General features: G+C 40.3%; 1 protein-coding gene across 4 annotated transcripts in view; it reads left to right on the forward strand.

Moving 5' to 3' along the window:
- The first annotated feature begins 434 nt into the window (after positions 1 to 434).
- The window catches only part of PPP3CC (protein phosphatase 3 catalytic subunit gamma), a 107031-nt gene continuing 88122 nt past the window's right edge, over positions 435 to 19343 (forward strand). Inside the window, exon 1 of one of the 4 annotated variants that reach the window (XM_080675933.1) lies at positions 435 to 525. Coding sequence is in view for 2 of the 4 variants with exons in the window: in XM_080675930.1 (XP_080532056.1) it covers positions 1504 to 1552 (49 nt within the window). In the remaining 2 variants the exon portion in view is untranslated. Of the gene's footprint in view, positions 526 to 1183; positions 1553 to 19343 lie in introns of those variants that run through there. The other 3 variants (XM_080675930.1, XM_080675935.1, XM_080675931.1) reach the window with 3 other exon arrangements.

Genomic DNA, 19343 nt, shown 5'->3' on the forward strand with positions numbered 1-19343 from the left:
CCAAATAATCTTTTGGCTAGGAGCTGTCCAAAAGAATTTTCTGCTATGATGGAAATGTCCTGTTTTACCATGTCACCAGCCACATGTAATTATTGGGCATATGGCTAGTGCACTTAAGGTACTGAATATTTACATTTTCATGTAATTTAAATGCCCATAGCCACATATGACTTCTAATTGGCCACCATAGGAACCGTTACGGCTGGCTTGCCTATAATTTGCATATACACCCTTGGATCTCAGTTTCAATATCTCATTATTACTGCTAAAATCAAAACACATTTGACTTTGCCAGGCACTATACCCGGGGAGGCAGGACAGTCCAAGTAAGACAGTTTATATTCTAGGCTTACAATGTAAGAAAAGGCCCGTTTTTAACCTAGAGAGGAGCCAGATTAAGACTCTCCGGAGAGACCTGCCCCTCGTGTTCCACAGTAAAACGAGCGGGGGAGGCAGACACAGCGCCAGCGCGACGGCGCGGGAGGAGAGCCGCTTCTCGCGGAGGTGCCCAGGGCTGGTGAGAAGGTGAGTCCTTTCTCAGGGGCCCTGGCCCGGCTCCCGGGCGGCCGCCCCCGCCCTACTCTCGAAAGCGGGAAGAGGCGGCCGCGGGCCTCGGCGAAGGTCGCCTCCACGCCAGAGGGAAGTCCTGCCCGCTCCCCACTGGAGCTGGGATGGACGCGGCGTCCTTCTTATTGTAGTAACTGCCCTCAACGACGTGAAAAGTTAAATCAGGGGTTTCAGCGGGCGTGGTGAAGGGGGAAGGATAAGCCGTGGGGGGGAGCGGGGACAAGTCCATAGCGACTCCAGCCGCAGTGGGCAGCGCACCCAGAGGAAAGGGCCCCCCGCGGCCTCGCGGGGCGGCGGGAACAGGGCTCTCCGCAAGGCGACTCCAGGGGGACGGGAATTCGCGGCTCCACGTTCGCTCCGGCCAGGTCACAAGGTGGCCGCTGCGTGGCCGGGCCTTTCCGAGCAGGACCTCGGGCAAGGGTGCGGTGCTGCCGGCAGCGGAGGAGTCAGCCAGGGGACGCGGGCTGAGGAGGAGGAAAACCGCGGTTGGAAGCCGGAGAGGAAGGAAACGCCCGTGCGCAGGGCGCAAGCCTCGGGGTACAGCGGGGGTCGCGGCAGCGGGGCCCGAGGTGAGGGGCAGCGCCCACCAGAGCTCGGTGCGGCGGCGCGCGCGCGCGCGCGGGCCGCCGGGAAGTTGGAGAGCGACAGCGGGAGCGCGCGTGCGCACACGCGGGCCGGGCAGCCTGTCTAAACCGCGGTCGCCTGTGCTCGCGACTCGGCTAGCTCCTCTAGAAGGAGCGGCCAGTGGGCCGGCGTCCTGTCGGCGGGGTGCGAGGCTGACTTGCAGAGCGGCCACTTCCTTCTGGTGCCTGGGCCGCCCAGAAGAACCTGCGCTGCGGCGCGGCGGGCTGACGGGCCCCTGGAGCCGAGACCCCGGGACGCAGGCGGAGGCGCACTCCGGTGGGCTCCCGGCGCCAGGCGGAGGCTGAGGGGACCATGTCCGGGGGGAACTTCCGCCTCTCTACCACCGAACGCGTCATCAAAGGTGCCTGGCGGGCTGGGCCTTCCTCAGAGACCCGCTGGGAAAGGGCCCTGGGCTGGGCGGCGGTTCGGGGTCGGAGGGAGGGAGCGGCGGAGGGGGAGCGGGAGGGCGGCGGCGGCGGCGGCCCTGGCTGCGCTGTCCGGGAGGAGGACTGGGAGGGGGTGTGGGAGCGGGAGGGCGGGATCCCCACGGGGCTGCCCGCTGGGGCCTCCGGCGTTTTCGGCTGCACCTAGACGCGGAGCTAGCAGGACTTCCAGGTGTGGTGGGGATTTCTTCTCCCATCAACCCAAAAGGGACTGGATCCCATCTTTTTAAAAAGAAACTATTCCTCCTTTTTAGCCTGTGATCCGGGGAAGCCATCTAGGGTGATGTAGGGAGGGGGTTCAGTAAATTCTTCCAGGTCAGGTCTTTCTCCGCCGCTCCCCTTCTTTAGGAGCAAGTCAGCTCTCCCCTTCCCCCCTTTTTAGGACGCAAACCTTGTACCTTTTGCCCTCTTTGTCCAGATCACCACAAGTCACTGCTGTTATGAAAAGAAACGGTATGGTGAAATAAAGACAAATAAAGCCATTTTATGATGTTTGAAGAGGTTTACAGATCTCTTGACATGATGTTGGTGTTTTATTTTGCTTTTGACCATAGGGATATGGAGAATGATGTTCTCTGATTCAGATCTCCAACATAAACTGAAGTGTTCCTTACTGATACTTGTAAGGTTGTACGTTGCAGTTGTTTCTGCCCTTAAACTAAGAATACTGTTTTAAACATACCAGTGTGTGCTTCCTTTGTTCAGCCTGGAGACTTAGGTGCAACTCTTCTCTCTGGGTTTTAACAATCCATTTGAGAACCCTATTTTGTTAGAAGGGAATATACCTAGACAAGCTGTGTTAGAGGCCTCTGGATGAAGGGGTTAGCTGTAAATGGGGAAAACTATTAAAATACTTTTATTTTTTTCATTTTGATAATTAGAAGGAGAAAGCAAACCAAGATTAAAGACAGTGCTTTTTTTTTTTAAAGTGGAAAAACCTATGGAATGGTCAATGAAGGGGGAGAATTTTAGTGTTGAACTAGGTATTTTCCCTCTAAAAACATTAAGCATCATAAATATTGTCTACACTATCTAAGTTTAGTGTGTAACTTAGTTTTCCCTCCTAAAAGGTCAGCATTGTAAGTGTTGATCACAGATGTTATTATCTACACTGTATAATATTTAGTAAATATAATGGTATTTTTGAGATTATTTACTCAGCATTTGTCTGGTATCATTGGGGATTTAAATGAATTGTTCATATAAACGACAGTCCTTTAGCTGCTAAATTATTTTGACTATTTTGATTTCAGTTTTTATAACATGTAACCCATAAAGAGTATATAACTGTCTCTTAAAATCAGAATATACTAAACAGCCCTTTTTGATAAATCAAGGTCATCATTATGTACATGAATTTCTGTCCTGTGCTGTTAATATGGCCGGTGCATTCTGCTGTATAAGGTTGTTGGCAGTTTCCTCCTGTACTAAAATGACTCCTCACTGCTATACCAGTTTAGTGCTTTTGTCTGTTTTCTGTTTATCTAGTCCAGTACTGTTCTGTCAAAATATGCCCTTCTAATCTGCCACTTCTAAATTGAAGTAGGTGGGAAACTAGGTAAATCAGAATTGTGTAGCAAGTCAGAATAAATGGGATGTGACATGACATAAGTCATAAAGGAAATTTTAAAATGAACCGTTCAAACCCTTAAATATAGAAGTAAAGTAAAATAAAATGCTGTTAAAATGCAGGTGCAACCTAGCTAGTTTGGCTCAGTGGATAGAGCGTTGGACTGTGTACCATTCCAGTCAAGGGCACATGCTCGGGTTGCTGGCTCGATCCCCAGTAGGGGGCGTGCAGGAGGCAGCCGATCAATGATCCTCTCTCATTGTTGATGTTTCTATCTCTCTCTCTCCCTCTCCCTTCCTACCTGAAATCAGTAAAAATATATATATTTTTTAAAATGCAGGTGCCGGTTAGGCAGGCTCACAGTTAAGTGAAAACCCTTATAGTCTGTATGATTAAAATTTTTTTTTTGGTGAAATTATAAATTACTACATGTTGTGTACTTTACAAGATTACTCTTAAATAAATGAAACAAATTATTTCAGGCCCTTACAATGTGTGGATTTAACTTGTTTATAAAAACATCAGCATAAGAACTTAATCACAGAACTTTGGCTTCTTGGGGACTTATGTTGCCTTTTTTCCCCTGTTTTCCAGAGTTTGAAATACTCTTGTTCTAAGACAGTAAGGAGTTCATATATTAGGTCCATTGTGTTATACAGGGTACTAAATCCTGATCTAACCTTTATCTTGTCTGGCTAGGGTTGTCTGCATTTATTCACAGCTAGAAATATTTTTCGGAGGTGAGACCACACCCCAGTTGTTTTTGGTTCTGTCATTTCCTGTTAACTTTAAAGTCTACTTGTTTTGTTTGAGCAAATTTTAGAGGAGAGTGGGTGGGAGGGAGTGATTTGTACGTGTCCTTTAAAATAACAACTACAATGAAGGACTAGACTGGTGGTCAGAAAACCTAGGTTTTACTGTTGTCTCCGGAGCTTACTTGTGACCTTGTTTTTTGTTTGTTTTTAAAAATATATACTTTTATTGATTTCAGAGAGAAAAGGAGGGGGAGAGAAGATAGAAATATCAATGATGAAAGAGAATCATTGATTGGCTGCCTCCTACATGCCCCCTTCTGGGGATGGAGCCCACAACCCAGACATGTGCCATGACAGGGAATTGAATCAACCTCCTGGTTCATAGGTGGAAGCTCAACCACTGAGCTAAGCCACCTGGGCTGTTTTGTTTATTAACCTTACCTTTTTACTTAAACTCCCTTTTGCTTCAGTAATGTCTTCTGCAAAAGAGGGTTAATAATACTTTCTTTGTCAGGCATCTGAGCCATGTGGAAAGCTTAAGACAAGTTAGTATTATGAAACATGATACATAGTTTGATAATAGATCACTTACATAAGTGGTTAGAGAGAAATTACTAACATTTGAAAAATACTAGAACTAGAACATATATAAATTAGAAAACTGTTCCCAGTCCTGGAAATACCTGTTCTATAATATAAAGGATATCTGGGTGGAATCCAACGGGGTAACGATGTAAATTGGCCAATACAGTTCTGTCTGGTACTGCCTTGGCAGCTGGTTTCTTCTCTAGCACTTGAAGATGTATATTTTATGTTTAAAAATTTAACAGTTCTTACTGGGCCAATGTGACTTAGTGATTGAGTGTCGACCTTATGAACCTGGAGGTCATGCTTCTATTCTGGTTAGGGCACTTGCCTGGGTTGTGGGCTCAATCCCCAGTGCGGAGTGTGGAGGGGGGGGGGGGAAGGGGGAGAGCCAATAGGTGATTCTCTCTCATCACTGATGTTTCTCTCCCTCTTTCTCGCTCTCTCCCCCCCTTCCTCTCTGAAATCAATAAAAATATATTTAAAAAATATATGTAGCAATTCCTATTATTTCACTAATTCATTAAAAGTTTATAGAGAGTAATTTGCAATGTATGCCAATAGGTAAGTACTCATTTGTTCTTTGTTTTAAAAGTAACATTTATGTGAGCATCTAGAACAGTCCATATGTACTGGGGCATCACTATTGATATCTGCAGCAGAAAACTAGAATCTCAAATAATTGAACTGTGGCCCTGGCTGGTTTGGCTCAGCGGATAGAGCGTTGGACTGTGAACTGAAGGGTCCCAAGTTTTATTCCGGTCAAGGGCACATGCCCAGGTTGCAGGCTCGATCCTCAGTTGGGGCGTGCAGGAGGCAGCCGATCAATGATTCTCTCTCTCCCTCTCCCTTCCTCTCTGAAACCAATAAAAATATATTTTAAAAACATAAAAAAAAAATAATTGAACTGTGAAAATCTTTCAGCTTAATCATTTTTTCCGGTTTCCAAGTTTATTTTCCTGTGTAAAGGAATTTATTTTCTTTGACAGTGATTTTTAAAAATAAAAACAGTTTATTCCTCTTGGCTGAATCTTTTTGGAAACAAAATTTAGGAGTTACATGACAGATAGGGAGAATCCATTGTTTAAGTTGTTATTTGGTGGTCAAAGGGGGTTTAACAGAAAAGTCAGACTTCTTTTCAGTAAGATGCTGATACAGTTCTTTCATTCTCTTGGAATTCAAATTCACAGAATGTAATCATTTGTAGCACACATAGGAGGCTACTAGTTTTTTTTAATATCCTGGCACTAGGAATAGTGTGACTAAGGTTTTTTTAAAGATTTTAAGCCCTGGCCAGTGTGGCTTGGTTGGGTGTCCTCCCATGCACTGAGAGGTTGCTGATTTGATTCCCAGTCAGGGCACATGCCTGGGTTGTGGGCTCGATCCCAGATCGAGGCATGCAGGAGACAGCCGATTGATATTTCTCTCTCATCAGTGTTTCCTTTTCTCCCTCTCTCCCTTCCTATCTCTTTAAAATCAATTTTAAAAAATTTTAAAAATTTTAAGAGTAATGTGGATAAAAATTGCTATTACCACAAGTATACCTTGAACCCCATTTCAGTCTCTGGTATCTATACCTCATTTATTTCCACAGTTCTTATCCCCTCTCCTTCTCTTTCATGTCATGAGAATGGATTTACCAAGTTTTAAAAAAAAGTCTTTCTTTTCAATATAAGCTTAGCCCTGCTAATTATAAAATTGGAAAGGTAGAATGGGAAGAAAACAAAGATACCATATTCCTTCCCTCCAGAAACAATTGCTCTCTCTTTTTTAAAAAATATATTTTTATTGATTTCAGAGAGGAAGGAAGAGGGAGAGAGAGAAACATCAGTGATGAGAGAGAATCACCGATTGGCTGCCTCCTGCACATCCCCCACTGGGGATCGAGCCTGCATCCTGGGCATGTGCCCTTGACCGTAACCGAACCTGGGACCCTTCAGTCCACAGGCTGATGCTCTATCCACTGAGCCAAACAGGCTAGGGTCAGAAACAATTGCTCTTAATACTTTTGTTGTATTTCTATGTACTGGTGTATTTTGAATTCAAAGGGAAATGGGCCCTGGCTGGTTTGGCTCAATGGATAGAGCGTCGGCCTGCGGACTGAAAGGTCCCAGGTTCAATTCCAGTCAACGGCATGTACCTTGGTTGCAGGCACATCCCCAGTAGGATGTGTGCAGGAGGCAGCTGATCGATGTTTCTAACTCTCTATCCCTCTCCCTTCCTCTCTGTAAAAAATCAATAAAATATATTTAAAAAAAATCTTTATTAAAAAAAAAACGGGAAATGGATCACATATATGAAAGTTTTTATTATGCAAATATTTTCATATAATTTTAACATAAAGACTGTAATTTTACCTAAATTCTTTCATGATGATTTCAGTCAGCATGAAAATGGTTTGAAAATGCTTATATTCATATTTTTGTCTTCTATATTTTCATGCATTTGATATAATACCAAACCAGAAGAAACATTTTCAGGGATAAATGTTCAATGTGAACAAGTTGTACAGGGCATATCTGTTGAATTGCAACAGTACTTGTTTAAGTTATGCTTAGTTTACCATTGTAATTAACAAGCTGCCAAGCTCTAACGTAATAAATCAGTGCTATTTGAATTCATACCTCTAAATGGAGTCTTAAACCTTGGAAAGAACGTCTTAACTTAAACACTTAATTCTTTTTTGAGTGGGAATAAGGTGTTTTTTTCCTACTTGTATGTTAATGGTTGTGATTGAAACCTTATTTATATCAGACATTTGGTAATAAAGCTTTATTACCAAAAGTAACATATTATCACATTTTATTGTAAAGTTCAAAAAATTTTATTAGATCACTTGAGAGAAAAATGCTAAGGACTTTATTACTTACAGTGAATTAAGGAATTAGTTAGAAACCTTTCCTAAGCTGTATTTGGTACTAGAAATGGAATATCTTTCCATTAAAGTGACATTTTGGGGAAAAGCTAATTTTTAAACATGTCTATGAGAGACAAACTTCGCTAATTCTGTTATTTATAGTCATTTTGGGGCTTTGCTGCTACTTAATTGCTAAAGGACTAATGGAAATAAAGGGTATTTCTTAGTAATTATCATCCTTTGGTGGGGTCATTAATAGGATATAACACTTGTTTAAAGTTTTCATGTTAAATTTTAGCTGCATTCCAAATTGCAAAAGTAAGATCTAAAAATCTCAACCCATTGTAAATGATATCTGACAGTTATCTTTATAATCTACTTAATTATTCAGATATATGCAAAGAAATTTTAGTTTGCTACATTGTTTTATTTTGTTGGCAAACTAGATTTTTATCATGAAATCTTTTAGTTTCTTGAGTTTTTGTTTATTATTTTAAGTTCTGACTTGGTAACTAGGATCTGTAGATTGGGTGACAGAAAGGTATGCTGTAAGCTGGCCAACGCATTGTGTATCTTTGATGATCATTATTAGAGTTATTGAATGCTAACAATTCATGATGATTTTGTGCAGTGTCTGGACAATGTCAGCCCAAAAGACTGAACCTTGGGAGATCATCTAAGACTTCATTCAAGAATTGCCTATGTCAGTGGTCGGCAAACTCATTAGTCAACAGAGCCAAATATCAACAGTACAACGATTGAAATTTCTTTTGAGAGCCAAATTTTTTAAACTTAAACTTCTTCTAATGCCACTTTTTCGAAATAGACTCGCCCAGGCCGTGGTATTTTGTGGAAGAGCCACACTCAAGGGGCCAAAGAGCCGCATGTGGCTCGCGAGCTGCAGTTTGCTGACCACGGGCCTATGTAATCTTTGCTAAAAGTGTTTAACTTAATGTAGTTATAGTAAACAATCAGACAAATCCAATTGCAGATAAATCCAATTTGTGGGACTTTTTATAAGATGACTGGTCCAGACTCTTCAAAAAATTTCAAAGTGATGAAAGCAGGGGAGGGTATGGGGGTGGGTAGAAGATCAACAAAGGACTTGTATGTATGCATATAAGCATAACCAATGGACACAGACAGTAAGGGGTGAAGGCATGTGCTGTGGGGGGGGCGGCTGGGGAGAGGTCAATGGGGGAAAAAGGACAAATATGTAATACTTTCAACAATAAAGAATTTAAATTAAAAAAAGTCAAAGTGATTAAAAAAAAACAAACAAACAGGGAGACTATTCTAGAGGAAAGAGAAATGAAATCAGATATAGTGCCAAGCCTTGATTGGGAAAACAAAAAGCTGTGGAGGACATGTTGGGGACAACCGAGAAAATTCAAATATGGAGTGTATGTTAGGTATATCAATGTTAAAAGTCTTGGATGTGATAATAAGGTATTGCAGTTATAAAGGAGAATGTTCTTATTCTTAAGCAATACCTGATGAAGTATTTAGGTTGAAATGTCATGAAGTCTGCAATCTGTTCTCAGATGGTTCAGAAAAAAGTTTATGTATTTGTCGAGAGAAAAAGCAAAAGTAGCAAAATGTTCATGGTGAATATAGATAAAGAGCAAATTGGTGTTCATTTTACTTTTCTGTAGGATTTCAGTTTTTCAACTACAAAGTTGGGGAGAGAGAGAAAAAAAAGGTACAGTAAGAAATGCCTCGCCCTAGCTCAGTTGGTTGGAGTGTCGTCCTGTACACCAGAAGGTAGCACGTTTGATTCCTGGTCAGGGCATATACCCAGGTTGCTGGTTTGGTCCTGGGTTGGAGTGCTTGTGGGAGGCAACTGATTGATGTTTTTCTCTCTCCCTTCCTCTCTCTAAAATCAATTAAAGAAAGAAGTGACTCAAACAGCTAGGCCTGGGAAAGGCAGCCATCAGTAGTGTCTTAGTGAGGGGAAGATAAAAAGAAGAAAATGAGTTTTAAAGTATGTTATAGCTCTGATTGCTTTGTCTCAGTGGTTAGAGTGCTGGCCCACAGACCGAAGGGTCATGGGTCCAATTCCCAGTGAAGGGCATGTACCTCAGTTGTAGGTTCCCCAGCTCCTAAATAGGGGTGTGTGCTGGAGGCAAACAATTGATGTGTCTCTCATGTTGATGTTTCTCTGTTTCTCTTCCCCATCTTCCTCCCTTTAACTCTCTCTAGGAATCAATGGAAAAAAATATCCTTGGGTGAGGATTTAAAAAAAAAAAGTATATTATAGCTGATATGAAGTGAAAGCACCTTGTTTGGCAGAAAAAGAGGTTGTTTCAGCTACATGGTGGGGCTTGGAAAAAGAGGGAAAAGTAAGGATGGAGAAGCAAAGAATACTTATCTAAGGATTAGAGAGAATGGGTAAACTGGAAGTGTCAGGAATTGAGAAAGGTAAAATGAAGAAAATGAAGAAAAAGAGGGATAGTTGAAAACTGCTAGAGCAGTTGACCATGATCCCATTAAGGAATTTGGATTATTTGGATTGGCTGTGTGTTAAACACACACACACACATACACACACGCACACGCACAACTAAAGCTGAATTGGCTTATACATGTAACCCAAAATCATAGAAAATTCAAACATTACACAAATAAATATTGTGGAAAGTAAGACAGATTTGTTTTTATTTTATTGAAGAGATTGAAGTAAAAAAAAGGTGGTAGAGGGATAAAAATAAATATTAAAAAGCACTAATAAGTAGAGATAGAAAGGATTTTCTAAGTGTACGTCCCATCACTGTTAATCACACCACTTGCCCATTTAGTTACTGGCTCAGATGACAAGCCTGGGAGTCAGGCCAGACTCTTTCCTATCCCTTTCACTTCATATCCAGTTCCTGGACACAGTTCTGTGGACTTTTGGTTTCTACATAACCTTCTACTTCATCTCCTTGTATTACTTCATGCTTATAATATTGCAGCAGCCGTTTGCTAAGGCTACTTAGTCTCTCTGCTGCCATCATGATCTGTGGGTAATGTAAAGGATTATTCTTACGTTTGAAATCCTTCATGAGCACTTCCTGCCTATAAGATATACTCTAACTTTGTTCATGTGTAGTTCCCTTCATGCTAAACCTCTAACCTTGTACAGTAGTCTCTCCTTACCTCCGCAGGGGATACGTTCCAAGACCCCCAGTAGATGCTTGAAACCATGGATAGTACCAAACCCTATATGTACTATGTTTTTACCTATACGTACATAACTATGATAAAGTCAAATTTCTAAATTAGGCACAGTTAAGAGATTAACAATAATTAATAATAAAATAGAACAATTATAATATCCTCCTATATAATAAATAGGTAATATGCAAATTGACTGTCATGCCCTCACAAATGGCTGCCTATGACGAGGCCTGCAGGGGGGTTAGTGAGGGACGACCAAATGACTGAACAGCAGGCTGCGTGGGGCGACCAGGTCGGCAGGGGGTTTAGTGAGGGACGACCAAACGACTGAACAGCAGGCTGCGTGGGGTGACCAGGCCGGCGGGGGGGCCGTGAGGGGTGACCAGGCCGGTGGGGGGGGCAGTTGGGGGCGACAAGGCTGGTGGGGGGCAGTTGGGGGTCACCAGGCCGGCAGGGGGGCAGTTGGGGGCAATTAGGCTGGCAGGAGGGGCAGTGAGGGGTGACTAGGCCAGCAGGAAGGGGGCAGTTGGGGGTGACCTGGCTGGCAGGGGGGGCAGTTAGGGGTGATCAGGACGGCACAGAGGCAGTGAGGGGCAATCAGGCCCGCAGTGGGAGGAGCAATTAGGGCAACCAGACAGGCAGGCAGGTGAGCGATTAGGAACCAGTGGTCCAGGATTGTGAGAGGGATGTCCGATTGTTCGTTTAGGCCCAATCCCCGGGATCGGGCCTAAACTAGCAGTCGGACATCCCCCGAGGGGTCCCTGATTGGAGAGGGTGCAGGCTGGGCTGAGGGGACGCATCCCCATGCACAAATTTTATGCACTGGGCCTCTAGTTCTATAATAAAAGTTTTGTGAATATGGTCTCTCTTTCTCTTGCCAGTGATTTTAATATTTTTTTCAGTCCAAACCTATTCTTGAATCTGTGTAACCATCCCTTGCAGTAAATGACTTTGTGTCACTTGTTTCAGGGGATGTTTTGCTGAAGCCTATGTATAGGCACTATACTTTCTGGTGCAACACGATGCTGTTATTTGAAACACATTTTCTGTTCAAGTCTTCCACTACAAATTTCATGCCTTTTCCACCTAAACTAAGCACTTACCATGCACTGTGGCCATAATTTTATAGTTTGAGGTGCTTCAGTAAAACTAGCATGAACTTTTTTTTCGTTCACAGTTTTATGGATAAGAGATTTGTTCTTATTATAGATCTTAGCAACCTCAACATATGATTTTTTCCTTATTAGGTGGAGAATTTCACCTTTTCACTTACAGGAAGCACTTATGGCTTCTCTTTAGCATATCTGAATTGCCAGTCTTGCACTTTGGAGTCATTATTAAGTAAAGTAAGGGTTAGTTGAACACAGTGGCTTTGATAACCAAGATGGCTACTAAGTGACAAATGGATGGGGAGTGCCTGCTGTGTGGAGATGCTGAACAAAGGGCAGATTAACATCCCCGGTGGGACTGAGTGGAATAGCGCAAGATTTCATCATGCTGCTCAGAATGGCGCACAATTTAAAACTTATGAATTATTATTTTCCGGAATTTTTCATTTAATGTTTTTGAACCATGGTTAACCACAGGTAACTGAAACGAAGGACAGTGAAACCGTGGATGAAGGGGGACTGCTATATTACTTTCTCTTCTTCATTTTCGTACCCCCATTCCCAAACCTACTTTTATTAATACTTGTATTTTCCTAGAATGCCATGTTGTTTTATGTATGTGAATGGGCTGTATGCATTACTTCTGTGTAGAATCTTGCCCCCAGCTTGATTAGTCTCTACAGGGTATCCCCCAAAATGTATACATACTTTGAATAATTATTAGTTCCAATGGATTAAATCTGAAAAGAAAGAAACCTCAATTGAGCTGTAGCTGTTAAGTGTGTATACATTTTTGGGGGGACACCCTCTGTTTCTTTATCTTTAGATTTAGCCACTTTAAAGATTTAGTCTTGAGAAGCCTTTCTCTTTTACTAGGAGGCTATATAGAGTAATGGTTTTAGAACATGGGCTTTGAAGTTAGACATATATCTGGATTCAAATTCTGCCTCAGTAGCTGCATGACCTTGAACGACTCACTTAAATCTTTTTTAAACCTCAGTTTTCCTACCTGAGGAAGAGGGATAATAAAGCCTAACTTACAGGATAGTTGTAAGGATTAAATAAACTCCACAAAGTATAGTGGTAGTACATAGTAAGTGCTCATGTTAGCCACTATCATCATCATAATCATCATCTTCATCAGAACGATTAGATATTGCCTGATATATGCTCCCATGAGCAATCTGATTGCTTTACTTTAAATATTTTTATGTTCTTTTTTTAACACTAGACTGTTCTCTTCAAGGATACAAACTGTGTGTTCTTAATGTTCAATTCAGTGCCTAGCATATAGGTGCTTAGTAACTGTTTAAGTAAAAGCATAAAAGCTGTCCTAACCAGTTTGGCTCAGTGGATGGAGCGTCAGCTTGCGGACTGAAGGGTCCCAGGTTCGATCCGGTCAAGGGCATGTACCTTGGTTGCAGGCACATCCCCAGTAGGGCGTGTGCAGGAGGCAGCTGATCGTTGTTTCTCTCTCATTGATGTTTCTAACTCTCTATTCCTCGCCCTTCCTCTCTGTAAAAATCAATAAAATATATTTAAAAAAGCATAAAAGCTTATTTTATGGAAGACAATGTAGGAAAGAGCACAAGCTCTTATTACTAGCTGTGACTTATTTATTTTCCTTGCTTCAAGTTTAAATGGGAGATAACAGTACCTACTTTAGAATTTAAAGATTGTATTTCATAATACATGTAAAGTGCTTAGCATAGTGCCCACTGGATGCTTAATAAATATTAGCTATTCTTTATTAAATGAGTTAATCTTCAGTCTTGGTGAGATTCGATGACAGATCTGTTTGATTTTAAGTGGCATGTGTGAAAGAAGGTTTAAGAGTTTATATTTTCCAACCCTAGTCTCCTTAGCTTTTGAAAGGATTTAAACCTAAAATGCTTAATTAAAAATGGTGAAAATTTCCTTTTCTGTAGTATAGATAGAATTTTGAAAATCAGTTATCATAAACAAATATTTGTTGAGTTCCTATTACAGGCAACATGTTTCTGGTTATACTTATAAGTTTAAATACTGTCCTGAAAAGTACTCAGTATAGCATATAAAAATGTAACAGAAATTTAGAACTATGGAATTGCTCTAATACCACTAGGAAGAGCAAATGCCTAAACTGTAGACCATATCTGGTGTGAAATGTTTGTTCCCTCACTCTACACTGATAATCCTTTCAAGTTTAAGCTTTGACTGTTGATCTGTGGCCTAAAGAGGTGTGTGCTTTTGTGTGTATGCCTAGGGACATTTTATTCTTGTTATCTAAGGCTTTTTAAATAAAAGAGGATGGTTTTAATGAATGGCCAGAGTAAAAGAGGGAGTTTTGCCTATGAAAACAAATTGGTTATTTTTTTTACCGTTTTATTGAAAACTTGATGTCACTGTAAAGTTATTGATTCTGTCAGACTATCACTGATAGTGGTTATTACTTAGTTGGTTCTAGGAGAACAGAAGAATGATCTCAAAGAGCTAGGGCAGATGATTGAAATAAAATTACTTATTTAATAGGTTATGAAAGAATATGAAAGGTACATGTGACTTTCAGTAATACTATATAATGTAACCTCTTCAGTGGTGTTTAACTGGTTCATGATTGGAAAAGCAGGTGAGTAGATTAGGAAATAAGTCTGCAAAAGTAGGGCAGGCTTGCTGGCTTAAAATAGGAATGAAAGCAGCATTATTTGCAGTGAACAGAGATAACTATTTAGGTAAATCCTAGTGTCCCGTAAAGGCAAGACCACACAAATAATCTAATATAATAGTTTTAAGGGTTTTTTTCATACTTACTGCAGGATTAACGTGGTCATCACCAATGTGGCCTTTTTCTTTTATGTAGATCTGCATCAGATGTTAGGTATATTTACCTGAAAATATGTGTCATTTATGTAGGAGCTGTATATTGTAGCAGTATACGTAATTGAATATGATGTGAAAAGACTGCAGAATTTCTTCCTTGTACTTTAGAAACTTAGTTAAAAATTTTGTCAGATTTTTATTTTCATAATTATAGATTCACAGGATATTGCAAAGAAATGTACAGGGAAGTCTTATTTACCCTCCCCTAGGTCTCTGTCCTCCACAGTGTCAACATCCCACTTCATCACCATACTATACCAAAACCAAGAAATTGGCATAAATCATATAGCTTATTCAAGTTTCACTAGTTAAACATGAACTCAGGTATATATGTATGTGTTTGTGTAGCTCTGCAGTTTCACGTTTAGTCTTATGTACTAGTAACTACCACCACAATCAAGATAATCAACTGTACCGTCACCACAAGACTCTTGTGTTACTACTCCTTTGTTGCCACACCCATTTCTTTTCCCCACCAGTTTTATAATTTGATTATTGTTTTGAATCATGTGCAAACCTGGTTTGATTAGGGTTTTTGCTTCTAAGTTGGAAGCATTATAAAATAACTTTTATTGAAATACAGGTAATCAAATAGCAACTAACGGTAAAAAGCTAGGTTAAAATATCTTAGCAATTTGTGAGCACTGAAAGCTTTCTTAGATAAAGATATATAGGTGTAGATTAACAAGCATATCAAACTCGTGGCCAGCATGTGGCCCACTGGCTGCAAGTTTGATATGTTTGGGTAGAATGATGATTCTCAGTTCTGGTTTCCAACAAGAATCACTTGTGGAGCTTAAACATGAAGTTAGAAAAGGGGATATGTTGGGTTTCAGGATCTGAGGTTAGTGAGTGAGTGGTTTTGGGGTGGAGATTAGTAGTTTGGACAGGATTGGATAGAATATGTCATTTAGGTGAGTTACTGGAACAGTCAATGATTTTATCTTCAGTACACGTGAATCCCTGAGGAGTTACTGTCAGTTCAGTGTGTCTATGATTTTGGAACATAATAAGCTGATATTAAAGGTTTGAGCTTAGGTAGTCTGTAATGCACATTGTGGTTTGGTTGCTTCAGTTTATCTGTTTTACAAGTCATAGTGTTTTTCTGAGCATTTGTGAGCAATCTTTGGTTTCTGTTTCAATTCTCAGTCTCTGCTTCTGATCATTTGTTAACTAAGCTGGAGGAGTTACCATTTAGGGGGAAATGATCAGTCAAGATCTAAACTATTATTAGATAGATTGTGAATGTTTATCAAGTCTTTGGTAGCAGTAGTTTGGACTTCCATAAGCACCAGTCCATTTTGTTCTTTTTCTTAGATAATCGTTTATTGAATCATCTGGCATGATAATGGCTGACTTACACACACACACACACACACACACACACACACACACACACGTGGCATCTGCAACAAACAAAACCTTGAACAAGAATTATTATTAAAGTTTGAAATAATGTCCATAAATCCCATATCTATTTAGATTTTCCTTTGGTATCCAAGTAGTTTTCCCCCTTTAATATGGATTATTCACCTTTGTCAATGTCTGAAAAATTAGGGTGTTTATAGTCTAGAATCTTGAGCCAGCAGATAGAAAGAAGAAAATAGAGAATAAAGGGAAAAATCATGCAATGTGCATGGTAGTCAATGGCTTCTGGCATTTAGGAGGATGTGTTTTGATAATCTTGGATGTAAACAGTCTATTTACATTACCTTCTCGTTTTAGACCAAAACAGTTCTGGAAATCCTGGCTCAACCAAAATCTCTGTCCATAGTAATGATGTTAGCAACATACATAATTAATTCTTTGTAGTATCAATAGTTATGAGTGTATGATATATACCTGTATAGAAGTTCTTCTGATATGTCCCCACAAGGCTCAATTTCTGACCTTTAGATAATAGCTGGGAATTTTAGGTGAATGTAAGGAAGAAACAGAAACTACTTGTGCAAGTTGTTCTATAGGCTTTAGTTAACTTGTTTTATTAACTATCATTCTAAGAATGGAAGAGAGTGGAATCCTCTATTAAAGTATATAATCAGCCCGGCCAGTGTGGCTCAGTGGTTGAGCATCAACCCATGAACCAGGAGGTCACAGTTCCATTCCCAGTCAGGGCACATGCCCGGGTTGTAAGCTCGATCCCCAGTAGGGGGCTTGCATGAGGCAGCTGATCAATAATTCTCTCTCATCGATGTTTTTGTCTCCCTATCTCTTTCCCTGCCTCTCTGAAACATATATATATATATATATATATATATATATATATATATATACACACACACACACACACACACACACACACACACACTAATAAAAGAGAAACATGCAAAATGACTGTATCTTCGTGACGCCCACCAGCCAATCAGGAGTGAGTATGCAAATTAACCAAACAAAGATGATGGGTTAATTTGCATATGCAGGCACTGAGCGGCCGGGGGCAGGGGCGGTCTGCATCACCCCAGCAGCTCTGGGCCTCTGGGCAGCGTGGGAAGTCAGAAAGGTGGCTCCGGGCCAGAGCAAAGGCGGTGCCGGCAGCCAGGGGAAGGAAGGCCCATTCTTGCACGGATCTTCATGCATTGGGTCTCTAGTATATATATATTTAAAGTCAGCTTAAACAATGTAAAATATATAATAGGTTTTGTAAGGAGTTAGTCACTGATTATCCTAAAATTTAGAATGTTATGAACAGAGGACCATTGACAGACAAATCTCCAGTCCTTTGATTTATCCTATGAATTTCATACAATACAAGCTTATTTAAGTGTAGAGATAAAATCTTTTTGTAGACAGCTATTGTGTCATCTTTGTATATGAATGTATGTTTCTTTTAACCTGGAAAATACATAAACATAGGAGCATATTTATTTTTAAACACATTTTACTTACACATGATTAACTTAAGAAGGCAGAACTTCCCATTTTAGGCATTAAGTTTTTTTTCTTTTAACTCAATTTTAATAAGGCAAAGATTTCTCATAATATTTTTGAGTTAATTGAAAGTTGGAGAATGCCAAACAAAACTAATAGTTTCTATAATCCTTTAAAAATATTTTTAATAAGGTAAAGGATTTAAGTTAAAATAAGGTAAAATTTTTGTTACCTAATGGTCATTTAGTATAAACCCAAAGATATTGTAGGTGTGAGAAACATCTTAACAGTTTCATCATTCTGAATTTGGAGAAAGACAAAATCAAGACAATGTCAAATGATATGTTATGATTATCCAAAGGTAAGAAATAGCTACAGGCAATATCAGTATCTTTAAAAGCACAGCAATAAGTGGCAGTGATTATTAGGAATGTTAACATTTTTCCAAAAGTAAGGAACTTAAAAAAATATTTTTTTTAGTATGTTAAAAAGCACAAAGAATTAACAGAATAATTTTACAATTTAGGAAATGTTTTATCTGGGCACAGAATAACTTTGCTCTTTTAATGGAAAATAAAATTCTGGTTTTACTCAATTTGCTTATTATTCATGAAAGAATTTGCATTAAAAGGATCTGTAAAAGCCTTTGTTATGATAAACCTCACATTTGACCAATTTTGTAAAAAATTTTACTTCTCCCTTGAAATTTATTTTTTTGTAACTTAACAAACCCAACAAATAAAGTGTACTTATTCTCAGACCTTCTACCGTATGGTATACTATTGAATTCATCTTTCACTATATTCTTTCACATCTTGGCACAAACAGAAATTTCTCCCCCACTCCTAGCTTTATTGAGATATATCTCATATATAACATTATGTAAGTTTAAGGTATACAATGTGATTTTTTGAAAATGATTACTACCATAGCATTAGCTAACAGCATATTAATACAGACATTTGTTTTTTAAAACAAAATTATTCTCTATATTCCTACATAAGCAAAGACATAGCTGATACTATGCATTCACATTCCCCTGTCTTTCCAGATATTTGAAAGGGTGTAAATCTTTCAAAGTCAGTATAACTGAAAGACATTGTTACAGTTAAAGGTTGAATAAGAGATACATTCTGGGGTTTTAGAAATTCCTGCCACCTGGGTAATCTTCTAACTTCCAGAGAGTTATCAATTATTAGAGGCCTGGTGCATGAAATTCTTGCACTGGGGGGGGCGGGGGGCGCTCTCTCAGCCCAGCCTGCGCCCTCTTGCAGTCCGGGAGCCCTTGGGGGATGTCCGACTGCCATGGAGTCGGGAGAAGCTCTCGCCACCACTGCTGCACACACCAGTAGAGAGCCCAACTTCTGGCTGAGCGGTGCTCCCCTTATGGGAGCACACTGACCACCAGGAGATAGCTCCTGCATTGAGCGTCTTCCCCCTGGTGGTCAGTGCACGTCATAGCGACCGGTCGTTCAGCTGTTCGGTTGATTTGCGTATTAGCCTTTTATTATATAGGATAAGGGCTTTTCATTGTTTCTTAAGGGTTAATTAATCTCTAAGTTCTTTTAAGGGTGCTAATGATTAGCCTTTTCCAGGTTTTGCATCTATTAGACTAGTTCATAGAGATCGGGGAGGCCTACACAAGCCTGAGTTTGAGAAATAGTTCTTTTTATCCTGGGGTTTGGATATTCAGAATTGTTTCCTTTTTTGTTCAAGATGCCTTTCAAATAAACAATTTTGTTCATGTTAAAGGTTCCCCAGAAGGCCTGGCTGGTGTGTTTCAGTGGTTGAGCATTGACCCACGTTTCGATGCCCAGTCAGGGCACATGCCCGGGTGTGGGCTTGATCCCCAGAAGGGAGCTTGCAAGAGGCAGCCAATCAATGATTCTCTCTCATCACTGATGTTTCTATCTCTCGCTTCTTCTCTGAAATCAATAAATATATATA

Source organism: Plecotus auritus (assembly GCF_963455305.1).
Source record: "Plecotus auritus genome assembly, chromosome: 6".
NCBI lineage: Eukaryota > Metazoa > Chordata > Mammalia > Chiroptera > Vespertilionidae > Plecotus > Plecotus auritus.